The sequence below is a fragment of the Elgaria multicarinata genome, chromosome 6 (genome assembly GCF_023053635.1).
Source record: "Elgaria multicarinata webbii isolate HBS135686 ecotype San Diego chromosome 6, rElgMul1.1.pri, whole genome shotgun sequence".
Lineage (NCBI taxonomy): Eukaryota > Metazoa > Chordata > Lepidosauria > Squamata > Anguidae > Elgaria > Elgaria multicarinata.
Genome location: NC_086176.1, coordinates 13,186,294 through 13,198,813, shown reverse-complemented (window position 1 = coordinate 13,198,813; position 12,520 = coordinate 13,186,294). Strand labels below are relative to the sequence as shown.

At 43.2% G+C, this 12,520-nt stretch overlaps 1 protein-coding gene across 1 annotated transcript in view; it reads left to right on the top strand.

The window, feature by feature from the left end:
- The first annotated feature begins 334 nt into the window (after positions 1–334).
- Positions 335–12,520, top strand: part of LOC134400157 (stimulated by retinoic acid gene 6 protein-like) — a 39,272-nt gene continuing 27,086 nt past the window's right edge. The window contains exons 1-4 of the mRNA XM_063128447.1: positions 335–665; positions 9,556–9,562; positions 10,124–10,205; positions 12,115–12,215. Coding sequence (XP_062984517.1) covers positions 335–665; positions 9,556–9,562; positions 10,124–10,205; positions 12,115–12,215 — 521 coding nt within the window. The remainder of the gene's footprint in view (positions 666–9,555; positions 9,563–10,123; positions 10,206–12,114; positions 12,216–12,520) is intronic.

Genomic DNA, 12,520 nt, shown 5'->3' with positions numbered 1-12,520 from the left:
GCTAGCAACCCCCTCCCTCCCCCGGTGGGTTGGAGGGGGTGGGAGGGACAAAGATTTTGGGGGATAGAAGCACGACCCCCCCCCTTTGCAGGCGGAGGGAGGAGGAGGAGTAGGGCGCTTTCGTCGAAGATGCCGCCCTGTTGACTCCTTCCGCTTGGCAGGGGAGAGGGAGCGAGGCCCCCGTGGGAAGGAGGCCCGGCGTAAAGCGCAACGGCTTTGCGCGGAGCGGTGCGTCTGGGCTCCCCAATTCAGTTGGACGAAAGGCGGCGTCTTCCCTTCCCAGCCACCCCCTGATCTCCTCCTCTGCGAAGCAGAACCATGAACGACTCCGAAGATGACTTCGGGTAAGATGCGGAGCGGCTACACTGCGCCGCCGCCGCCGGGCTTTGGCGCGGAGGGTCGAGGGCTGCCACGGCGCCGACCCGCCCTTCCGGACTGTGGCGACGTCGAAGCCTGTTCGCAGGGAACGCAGGAGGGCGACGCGTCTTTGGAGAGGGGCGGTTTGGGGGAATGGGGACCTGGGGAGACCGGGGCCTGCGTGGGCCGCGTTGGAATGAACTTGCTGGAGGATGCCAGGGAGACGGCGGACACGTTGCCCTGGAGACTCTCCGTCGAAAGCAGCCCAAACGGGCCGGGCCGTGGCTCATCTCTCCCGGTGTTTGTTGGTGCGCTTCTGCGCGAGGGAATGAGCGCTTCGCCCTTTCCTAGCCTGCCTTTGCCCCCATTCAAAAACTCTCTTCTTCCTCTTCCTCCTCCACCTGTTCTCTCCTCCTCAAAAAGGAGGATTATAAATAGGGGTGTATAGAAAAGAGGGGGGCTCCTAGTGCTACCACTCAGATGTCACAGGGCAGCTGTTGTTCCCTCTTATTTTTCGTAACAAGAGTTTGTTTGCTTTTTCTCGTCAGGAAAAAAAAAAGATAGAAATTGGTGGGAAATAGGAGAAGGTTATTAATGGGAGATGATGTCGTCGCCACTGCCCCCCCAGCCCCGTAAAATTCTTTGAATGGGGCAGGGCGATGGCATACTAGAAGCCTTCTCTGGAAGCACCCAGCAAGAGAGAAAGGGTCAGATAAGGAACTTGCCCTGCTTTTACTCTGCTGTGGCTCTGCCTCATGCCCAGAATTTTACAGGTGTTCCAGAGCAGTCCATGAACTTATTTTATTTATTATTATCGCATTTATATAGGCGTACATAATTCTCCTCCTCTCCATTTTATCCTCACAACAACAACCCTGTGAGGTAGGTTGGGCTGAGAGCCTGTGACTGGCCCAAAGTCACCCGGTGGGTTTCCATGGCCGAGTGGGGACTAGAACTCGGTTCTCCTGACTCCCAGTCCAACACTTTAGCCACTACACCACAGTGGCTCTTCTAATCCTCCCATCTTTTCCCACAGCTTCTTCCATTTTTATTCTTACCATAGAAAATCAGTGAAGGAGAAAAAGTCAGAGTAGTTGTATGAGATCCATCTGGAAGTACTTTGCTAAAAGAGGGGGGAAATCTTACAGCCTCTGTGTCCTTCCAGATGAAGTTTCTTTCCCCTCCCCACACCCCAGCCTTGGGAGCAGAGGGCATCCAAACTTCTTCCTCTCCTACTTGTAATGCTTCTGTGTTTTCCCACCACTGCTTCTGTCTTTCTTCTTACCCTGAAAAGAATCTGTTCAGGAAGAAAAGCCAGAATGCTTTCTGATTGATAGCACCTGGAACCCTCCGTCTGGAAGTGTCCTGTACTTTACTTGGTAGAGGAAAAATGGGACTGAGCTACAGTTTTTTTTGGAAAGATGAGTTCTGGTCCTATGCATTTTAAACCAAGGTTCACAGAGCTCAGTTAAATCATGAGACTAATGTTGGTTTTGTATTATTGCACACAGAAATGTTTAAGCAGCCAGAACAAGGAACTGGGGCTTGAATGCCTTTGCTCCCCCAAGTAAGAGCTGGACTACTCCCTTGCGCACACACCCTTGCCATGTGGAGACTTTTTCGGGGGCGGGGGGAGGCATGGGGCTAAACTTGGAAAAGGGGGGGCTAGGCTTATTTGTTTATATTTATGTATATATTTCTATTTCTGGAAACCATCCTTTATCAACAATGGATCCCAGAGTGTTTAAATCCACATATTAAAATAAATCCTAGTTTTCCTCCAAATCAGAATTGGAGACCATGTTTTGAAATGAGTTTCCAGTACTGGTTTGGTGGCAAACTATTGCGTGCCTGAGGGAGAAGGAAGGGTTTAGGACAACTAATGAGTCACTTAAGGTGACTCTAAGCGTATTAGGGCTTTCTAAGATATAAGTGCGAAAGCAAGGAAAACCCCGTAGGGGGGGTAAAAAATAACCAAAGGCAAGGGTGGAATCAAGTAATCTTCAACAATAATATTATTAGTAAAAGTTTTATTAAAGTGCCAGGTGCCTACGCGTTTCGAACGCGGTTGTGTTCTTCCTCAGGGCTTTATAACGTTAGTGCAGTTGTCTGCAGAAGCTGCTAGGCTAGCATGATACAGGAAGAAGTGAGATATGTAGGGAAAAGAGACTCGAAACGCGGAGGCACCTGGCACTTTAATAAAACTTTTACTAATAATATTATTGTTGAAGATTACTTGGTTCCACCCTTGCCTTTGGCTATTTTTTACTCCTTTTCTAAGTTATAACTGAAACTTGCATTCTACTGGGGGGGAGGTGTATTATGGCTCAAGTGTACATTCTAGTTTCTGAATAATAATCTGTAGCATCAATATAAACTGATTATGTTTACTTATGTTACAGATATATATATATATATATATATATATATATATATATATATGGTAGATATGGTAGTTACTTCTTTTTTCTTTTTACTGTTGATTGCATTGTATGTTTTTGTTATTATTTCTAGAAATTGTATTTTTATGATTACATTGATATGGTTTTATGATTATGCTGTACACTGGGTCTGGGCAGAAGAGCAGGATGCTATTAATAAATAATAATCATTGATCAACGTCTCTTTTATTTCAAAATGTTTACCAATATTCAGGCCTATGATTTGGATATAGATTCATTTGTTCACATGAAGCTGGATTAATGTAAGACAGTCAATGATTTCTTAGAGTCAACGGATCAAAAAATGAAACAGCAACGCTTTCTATAGTTTTAACGATTTTATGTTCTTACATTTAATCCCCTAATGATTCGGTTATCTCTAATTTTGGTTACTACAACCAAAACACACACAGAGAAAAGATCACACATTGATATTCAAACCGAAAATATTAATTATATAGTAATGAAATCAGTTCACCAAATTAATGACCCCTTTCAAAAGACCGAAGAAACACTGAATTCTATGTAGTACTTTGGCAATGCATGTTCCCAAGCTGTTATGGTAACCTCATTCTAAGTGACTAGTATTTTATGTTAATTCAGATGGTAGTTCAAAGAACAATTAAATGGAAGAAATGTCATTAATCCTGTGGTTTTACAACACAAACCTATGCATACTTATTCAGATGTAAAGCCTTCTGTATTTAGGACTACAGCCTCATTTGTTTTGAACTCCCAACTCCAAGCATTCCAATCCATTGGCCATGCTGGCAGGGGCTTCTGGGAGTTGAAGTCCAAAACTTCTGCCTCTAGTCTACTTAACTTTTTGCTCAGTAATTGGAGTACAGGCTTATGCCATTTAAATGTATTGGTCTTTAAGGTGCTGTAAGTGTTAATTTTGCTGCAAGAGCAAAAAACACAGCAACCCCTCTGGAGAGTTTAGCCTTTTTTAAGTTGTTTTGAGAACTTTGGAGCTTTAATATTGGGAGGTCTCCCCATGATAATAGGCATAGTAATTTATAAAAAGCAACAAAACTAATTATACATTTATTTGGATGCTTTTGTGGTTGTCCCACACCAACCTTTAAAAAAATCAAAGTTTCTCTAACGGTCAGATTAATTTCTCTTTTTTCCCCAAAATACCATTGTTTAACACCACCTTTTGATTGCAGGCTGATTAAACCCAAACATTTAATGTCCCTCTTATCAGCTGAAATGTTTTTAGTATTTTCTTCCAATGTGTGTTTGGGCAGCAGTACAACAGCAGCTCCCAGGCCGCCCCTGCTTTTTCCAAGTTGGCCTCTTGCTTGGTTGCAAAGCTGCAGGCGGAGGGTTCGGAACAGAACAGGTCAGGAGAGCAGAAGAGCTCAAGTAACGTTTTATATTTAGAACCTTGAATAATCAGGAATGGGCAATCAAAAACAAAGAAGAACAAACCCAGGACTGCAATCCTTCTCCAAGGCAGCCAAATAATTAAGGACTGATGACCTTTTAATAGTCAGCTGCTCCATAAGTAAACCTGTCACTCTTACTACAGAAACAGATGTTCAGCATTAGAACTCAACTCTCCTCCCTCATTGGTAGGCCAGACCACTCTTCCCCCTGACCCGTTTGAAGTCTCTTCTGTGGGTTTGGAAAATGACCCCCACCCCCTTTGAGCAGTGCCTTGACTCTCCTAAAAGACTCTTTTTCAGAAACGACTACCTTTATACTGCTCAAACTCATATAGATTTCATTAATAAACTATAGGCAATTTGCAACAAGATGGATATTCTTGGGGAGGCCCTCAAGGGGCTTCTAAAATCCCACTCTCAAGTTGGGATCAGCCCACAGACTCATATTCAAAATCTGCAGGTTCTGGCCACCAAATTAGTTTCTTTGAGACTGAGGAAATCTTTGCCTCAAAGGGTTCATCTACACCAAGCAGGATATTGCACTATGAAAGCGGCATATAATAGGTAGGAGCCACACTACTGCTTTATAGTGGAACTGAAGTGCACTGACAACTGTTGGGGCCCATTGACACATACCATATACCACTTTCATACTACTTTCATAGTGTTATATCCTGCTTAGTTTAGATGTGTCATGAATCCCAACTGTTGTCAGTGCACTTCAGTACCACTATAAAGCATTAGTGTGGCTCCTGCCTTTTATATACCACATTCATACCACTTTCATAGTGGAATATCCTGCTTGGTGTAGATGAGCCCAAAGTCTGGATATCCCCTGACTCCAAGGACAGATGACAGAAACCTGAACAGATCTAGTTGTGCCCAGATTCTGCAAACATCACAGATGCTGCTCCAAATTGCCCTGATCAGAGCCAATAGGAAGAGATGGACCATGTGTGGGGCTGTCATAATCTCTGAGTCAATTGCTAAAATGCTAGTTTCACATTGTACACTTAACACTTAGGCCTTAGCTAGACCTAAGGTTTATCCCGGGGATCTTCCCGGGGTCATCCCTGCCTGCTCCTGGGATCCCCTGTGTGTCATTTACATGAACAGGGATGACCCCAGGACGAACCTGGGATAAACCTTAGGTCTAGCTAAGGCCTTAATGGCCCTGTTCAAACTGCTTACCCTTTTGCAGAAAATGGTCAGTGAGGGTGTTTAAACTGTGGTTATGTAGCCACCATGGTTAGGAATGGTTCACATGACACGCTAAGCTGTGATATGTAGCTAAAAATGCTTGACCACCATGGTTTTTTGTGTGTCATCTGAAAAGGGTCATAGACTGGCTTCCCTCTAAATTTGATCGAAAGGGGCTTCTGATTACATTTGAAAAACCTGTAATCCACATGTTATTTAAAACGAAAGCCCTTCTGGTAGTGGTTTCAGATTATTCCTCGCTGCTTTTTTTTCTGATATAGCTATTGACCTACCCATCTGCCTACAGTAGACAAATGGATAAACACTTGCTTTCTTAAATTGTTTGACCGCACCCCTTCTATTATGGATCAGATGTGCCTCACTGAACTCAACATCAGATGGGAAAAACCTGCTTGGCCACCCTAAGTGCTATTGTTGAATCTCTAAGAGAACATGTCTTGCAGCAGGACCCTACTTATTAAAATAGTGCCATCAGCAAACAAATTCCTACTCCAATTGGAAAAACTAGTGTGGCAGTGGCCCTACTGCAAATGACAGATATTCAGCAAAGTGATCTGAACTCTTTCGATAGTGAGATACCTCACAAAGGTAGCTGTAGTCTACTATCACAAACACCATTAAAGCCAGGGTGGTGTAGTGGCTAGTGGATTGGACTGGGAATCAGGAGATCCAGGTTCTAGTCCCCATTCTGCCATGGCAGCTCATTCGGTAACTTTGGACCTACCTCACAGGATTGTTGTTGTGAGGACAACATGGGGGTGGGGGAGAATTATGAACACTGCCTTGGGTTCCTTGGAGGAGAAAAGGTGTGATATAAATGTAATAAAATAAAAGCTACAGATATGCTGATATACCAAAGTGACCTGATGCCCCAATTTGCTCTACTCATGGAATATGACAATTGCAATGAACATTTGGCTTTGTATGGACACCAGCCCACCCACCATGCCACCACTCTTCACATGCACAGAGGAGTCCGGATTCAAATGCACTCCATTTGATTAAACATGTCGCCACAGTAAAGCTCAGGCACCCAACGTCGACAATGGAATCTCTCCCAGAGCATATGAATTGACTTCCTAATTCCCAAGGAGATTTCTCTTCCCATCTCGAATATTGCAGTATGGAATTCACATTCTTTCATTAATTACTTATCCAATTTTGATATCCTGATGCTACAAGTGATATTTTATTCATGATTTGCTGCTCCATTCTCACAGTGAATCCTTCCCATGGAATTCTAAACCACTATAATCTACTGGTTAAGGAGCTAAAAGATCCTCAATCAACTAAAAATATAAGGAAATCATTGACCAAATAATTCAGATCTAACGGCTGGTTTGACCTTAGCACTAAATTTAAGACCTATAAGAACAATCCTTCAACAGTACCTCCAGATGATTTAATCTTCTCTCTATACATATAAAAAGGAAGTGTTTGCCTGTTCTCAATGGACTTGAAAACCGTAAGTCCCCCTGCTATTACTGCAATGCATTGTACATGAGGCTGCCTTTGAAGATGGTTCAGAAGATGCAGCTTCTGCAAAATGTGGCAACCAGATTGATAACAGGGACTAGAAGATCCAAGCATAAAAGACTGACTCTGACCCACTTGGACTGGCTGCCTATGGCCACAGCTAGACCGAAGGTTTATCCTGGGATCATCCAGGGTTCGCCCCTGCTTGAGCACTGGATCCCCTGTGTGTCACCTAGATGAACAGGTTTGACCCCTGGACGATCCAGGGATAAACCTTAGGTCTAGCTATGGCCTATATGCTTCCGAGCTTGATTCGGGTTGCTGGCTTTAACTAGGGTGACCATATGAAAAGGAGGACAGGGCTCCTGTATCTTTAACAGTTGCATAGAAAAGGGAATTTCAGCAGGTGTCATTTGTATGCATGTCACACATTGTGAAATTTCCTCTTCATCACAACAGTTAAAGCTGCAGGAGCTATACTGCAGCTATACTAGAGTGACCAGATTTAAAAGAGGACAGGGCACCTGCAGCTTTAACTGTTGGATGAAGAGGAAATTTCCCCAGGTTCTCCATATATACAAATGACACCTGCTGAAATTCCATTTTCAATACAACTGTTAAAGATACAGGAGCCCTGTCCTCCTTTTCATCTGGTCACCATACTTTAACTCTCTTCATTCTTAACGATTAGGTTGGACTGATAGGAGTTAGAATGGAACAAACATCTGGAGGGCCACAAGCCCCCCCTCTCTAAAAGTAAAGCTTTTAGGGCGTCAGAATGAAGTGTGCCTCCACTTTTAATTCAGAAAAATAAAGCATATTGGCTATCTGTCAGAAGTATGGGAAACACAGGGTTTGGCCTGCTAGTTGATGCAAAAAGCCATGGACCTTCCTAGACGTTTCGCAGCTCTGGCCTGAGGCCTCAGTGCTGCCATAAGAAACTTCGCTTATGGCGCATTAGAGGAGGCCTCAGTGCAGCCTGGGCCCGGATTCCCCTGTGCGTCATCTGGACGCACAGCAGGGAAAACGGGTCTCAAAGCGCGCTAAGGCCTCGTCTAGCAAGGCCCTTAGTTCTAGATTTTTATGGCTGTTTTATCAATTCTTGTGCTGTTTGTTGTTTTGCATTATATTGTATTAAATATTTGTATTGTATTGTATTGTATTGTATTGTATTGTATATTTTTAACTGTTCTATGGCATTTTAGTGTTTTAACTGTTTGTAATCCACCCAGAGAACATTAGTTATTGAGCAGATTAGAAATGTAATAACTAAATAAATACGTTGGAGACTCATACCTCTTACAGGGCATTCCTATCCTATACATATTGAACACAGCAGTAAGTCCCATTGAATACAACAGGGCTTACTCACAGGTAAATGGGTATAAGACTGCAGCCTCAAGGTTCCTGAGATAAGCACCAGAATAGCACGAAAATAGCCTGGCTTTATATGTTGCTGTATACAAACCACGGTTAAACCCCTGATGGCCCCCATAGAGACCTGGGGCCGATCTACACCAAGGAGGATATAACACTTTTAAAATTGTATGAAAACTGTATATGTGATGTGTCCTGGGCCTGAACAGTTGTCATAACCATTATAAACCGTTATAAGCAGTAGTGTAGATCTTGCCCTGGTTAGTGTGAATAACAGAGCTGTAACAATGTAGTTTGGGGCTGGGCTTCAATGTAATCTGCAACCCTGGGTTCCAAATTGGCAGCGTGTTGAATAGCGGTTGTTTGTGCGGCTTGTTGACTGCTGCTGACTGAGGTACTAGTTAATACAGATCTGAAAATAAAGGCAGCAGGAAGTCTTAACTGGGTATACAGAAGGCACGGGAGCCACCTTAGGCCTTGCTGGCATTCATTTGTACCCTGCGTGCGACGGGTAGAACTCCTACCATCGGGTGTGGGAGTTTCACCTTACAGCACTTTAGACAGCTTATGGGAATGGCCAGACTCCAAGGACAAGAAAGCTTTTTCATTCTGCCTGGCTGTATAGCCGCCTTCCCCAACTTGGCGCCCCTTAGTGGTGTTGGATTACAACCCCCACCATCCCTAGTCATTTGGGGATGGTGGGAGTTGTAGTCCAACGCTGCTGAAAGGTGCCAAATTGTGTCCAATCGGGGCATTATAAGAGAGTCCGTCATACAGGATGATGAACAGTCGCTGATGCTCATACCGATAGAGAGCCGTGAAGGCATCATCTGCTGTGGGCATGGAGGCATTAACCATGGCAAACAGGAATCAGGCCCTGGGTCCCTGCTTCAGGCTCTCCTTCTGGGTCCCCCCAAACTTCATCATCAGAGCGTTCTCTATAAGGAAGTTGGCCTTCCCTGCCAGTCCTGGAGCTTCTTGCTCTGCTTCTGACTTCAACTCTGTGGCACCTGGTTCAGTGCTTAAACGAAGGGCTCACCTGCGTGTTTACCTCCATATTTCTATACATCACGTGTGGCCCTGCAGATGTTGTGGGACTGCAATTCACCTCACATCTCACAATTAGCTATGCTGGCTAGAGCAGAGGGAAATTGTAGTCCCACAACATCTGGAAGGCCACACACTCTCCGCCCCTGCTAGACATTGAGGAGACCTGCATGGTAGTTTCTTGGCCCACAAGAGACAGGGTTCTGCGGGTCCATTGTCACTTTCTCTGTTTCCTTGCCTAGCTGCCAGGTATTATGTTGAGAAGGAAGGTGGCATTTCACAATCCACCAAGACTGTCCATGGACGAATTTATCACCTCAGAATCTTAATATTTGGAAATCTACGGGAATTCAACTGGTCTTAACATTACAATCTTTTTGGTGCCAGGTCAAGATGTTTTTATTTGTCCAGGCATTTTAACTGATTCTATTGGTTCTGCTTATTTTTTTAGTTCATTGCTTCTCAATTTTATTGTTTGTATGATGTGGGGGGTTTTCTGTAGTGTTGTATTTGCTATTCTTGGTTCTTGGTTGTAGGGAGCTTGCTATTTCAGTGGGAGTCAGTGTGCTTCAGCTATCAGACTTTTACTTTAGCTTAGCCTTTTCCAACATGATGCCTTCGAGATATATTGGCTGGTGCATGCTGGGAGTTGTTGGTGAGTCAGGTTAGGGAACGTTGGTCTAGACATTCCTAGCAGAGATGGTTCTTTAAAAGAGCAGCTTTTTGCGAACAGTTTTGAGGTTGCTGAAATCTATCTATAACTATCTCATTAATTTGTTGTCTGGCTTTGTGTGTGTGTTTTTTTAACAGGTTCTTAAACTTCTTACTAAATGACACTTGTGAAGGTGCAGTAGAAATGGAGTCTTTTCTACATTATTCAGTTGCACCATCAGTAAGTAGGCGGTCTGATAATTATTGACTACTTAGTGTTTAACAGTTAACACATGAACCTCTAGACCTATGAACCTCATTTGGGATAAGGGGAAACTTGCTGTTATTCAGATTCACTGGATGCTTCTCCCAAATCACTGTCACACAGAGAAAATGACTAGTCTGCTTTTCTCAACTTCTGATTACCAAAGGTCCAAAATGACAGAATGAGAAACTGATACAACTATTAAAATTATTAGAGTGTTTCCACGCCTCCTAGGGATTTGGTATATGAGAGCCAGTGTGGTGTAGTGGCTAAAGTGTTGGACTGGGAGTCGGGAGATCCGGGTTCTAGTCCCCACTCAGCCATGGAAACCCACTGGGTGACTTTGGGCCAGTCACAGACACTCAGCCCAAACCACCTCACAGGGTTGTTGTTGTGAGGATAAAATGGAGAGGAGGAAGATTATGTACGCCGCCTTGGGTTCCTTGGAGGAAAAAAGGCGGGATATAATAACAACAACAACAACAACAACAACAACAATAATAATAATAATAATAATAATAATGTGTAGTCTAAGCCCCTGAATTAACTAGAAAATTCTGGAGATTCCTGCATCTTTCCCAGGAAATAAGGGGTCTTAAATTTTACTCACAATATTTCCTTCAGCAAGAGTTAAAATTCTGAATCACGGTACAAAAAAAGTCTAAAAACGAGACATTCTTTCATCGAACAATAGAAATGTGTGGCATGAATTTTACCTCATAAAAGAGGCCAGCATTCAACCACAGAACAAGCCAGCCTTCGCATGGAATGATGTGGAAATTTGATATCTCTTCATGTCCTTCAGTTATGCTTGGTTTCATTAATTAATTCATTTACTATTAATTAAAATTATTTATATCCCGCTTTTCGGATTACAAATCCTTCTGAGTTAGCTTTCAAGTAACATTAATAAAATCAGTAACAAGTAACATTTTTTTTTTTTAAAAAAAAAGTGATTTCCCCATCCCATAGTGATCAGGATCTTCCACAAAGGGCAGATGGTGAAAGGTGGCCTTTTGGGAACAGGCTCTGGGTGGTATTCCCTGTCTCTCCTGGGATCCTTCCCAGAGGGCAAGTGGTGGTAGTGGCCCCATGGGTGAAGTGGTATTCACCTCCCTGCCCCCCTTTTCTCTATATTTTCAATAGGGATGGGTGGGTTCCAATCACAGATTGGACTGTTACCTACACTTTCAAAATGCAAGCTTTATTTTTTTATATAATGAATAATAAAATCAATATGCATAAACTTTTAAATAGGACATTGACAACGTAAAATATTGAGCCTTCCATGTATCATATTATACAGCTTATCCCTTAATAACCCAGATTTCTGAGTTCAGACATCATAAAGAACAAACCAGGGAGGGAGCATTCCTGGGTTGTTTCGTGCACTGGAAGTGAGCAAGCAGTCAGGAGCTGAGCATGTTTGCTCACGTCTACAGGCTCCCAAACATTGTGTGTGGATGTATGTCTTAATGGTGGGTTTTAGCAATTTTTGGAGCTTTCATAATTGTAGCACAACATTTCTGATTCAGTTTGCTGTAGCATTAATCTCACCTAGTTTGAAGGTGGTTTGCAGTTGTAGTGTATAGTCCATTATCTACTGGCCCCTACAACTTTATTTATTCTACAGTGCTATGGAGTTTGTGCATAAGCAAAACTATACCACTGTACACTGTTCTCCTACATTTTCCAGATAAAAATTATATGAAACTATGGCTGGGGAAGATGGGAGTTGTAGTCAAATACATCTGGAGAACAGTGCGTTGGAGGATCCTCTGGGCTAGTGGGACACTTCCAGATTTGAATTGTTGGGTCTCCTTATTTTGCATTCGTTTCTGAAGTCTCTGAGTTCCCAACCCTCTTGACACTATTTTACTTGCAGATCATCATCATTATAATCCTGGCCTGCCTTGAAGAGAGAGCAAGAAGATGTTATTTAGATGAAAAATTGCTCAGCCTCAATGGACGTGTTGGGGTACTGATGTAAGTTGGAAAATACCTTTCCTGCTGCAGCTTTAAATCATGTCTAAAAAGACAAGTGCACCAATCCAGTAAGGACAATCCCCAGGTGAAAGTAGGCAACTTTCCAGATTTGTCACAACAGCACTGTTCAGAAGACACTTTAAACCACAGCCTTAACCATGGTGAATAAGGCAAAAAGCCTTATTCACCATGATTTAAGGTGTCTTCCGAATGGGACCAGTGTTTGCAGGAGGGACAAACTTGGCATCCTACTCAAGGCACTGCCCTTCTCATCCAAACAGAGTAGTCTCCTCCTGCTTTATCAG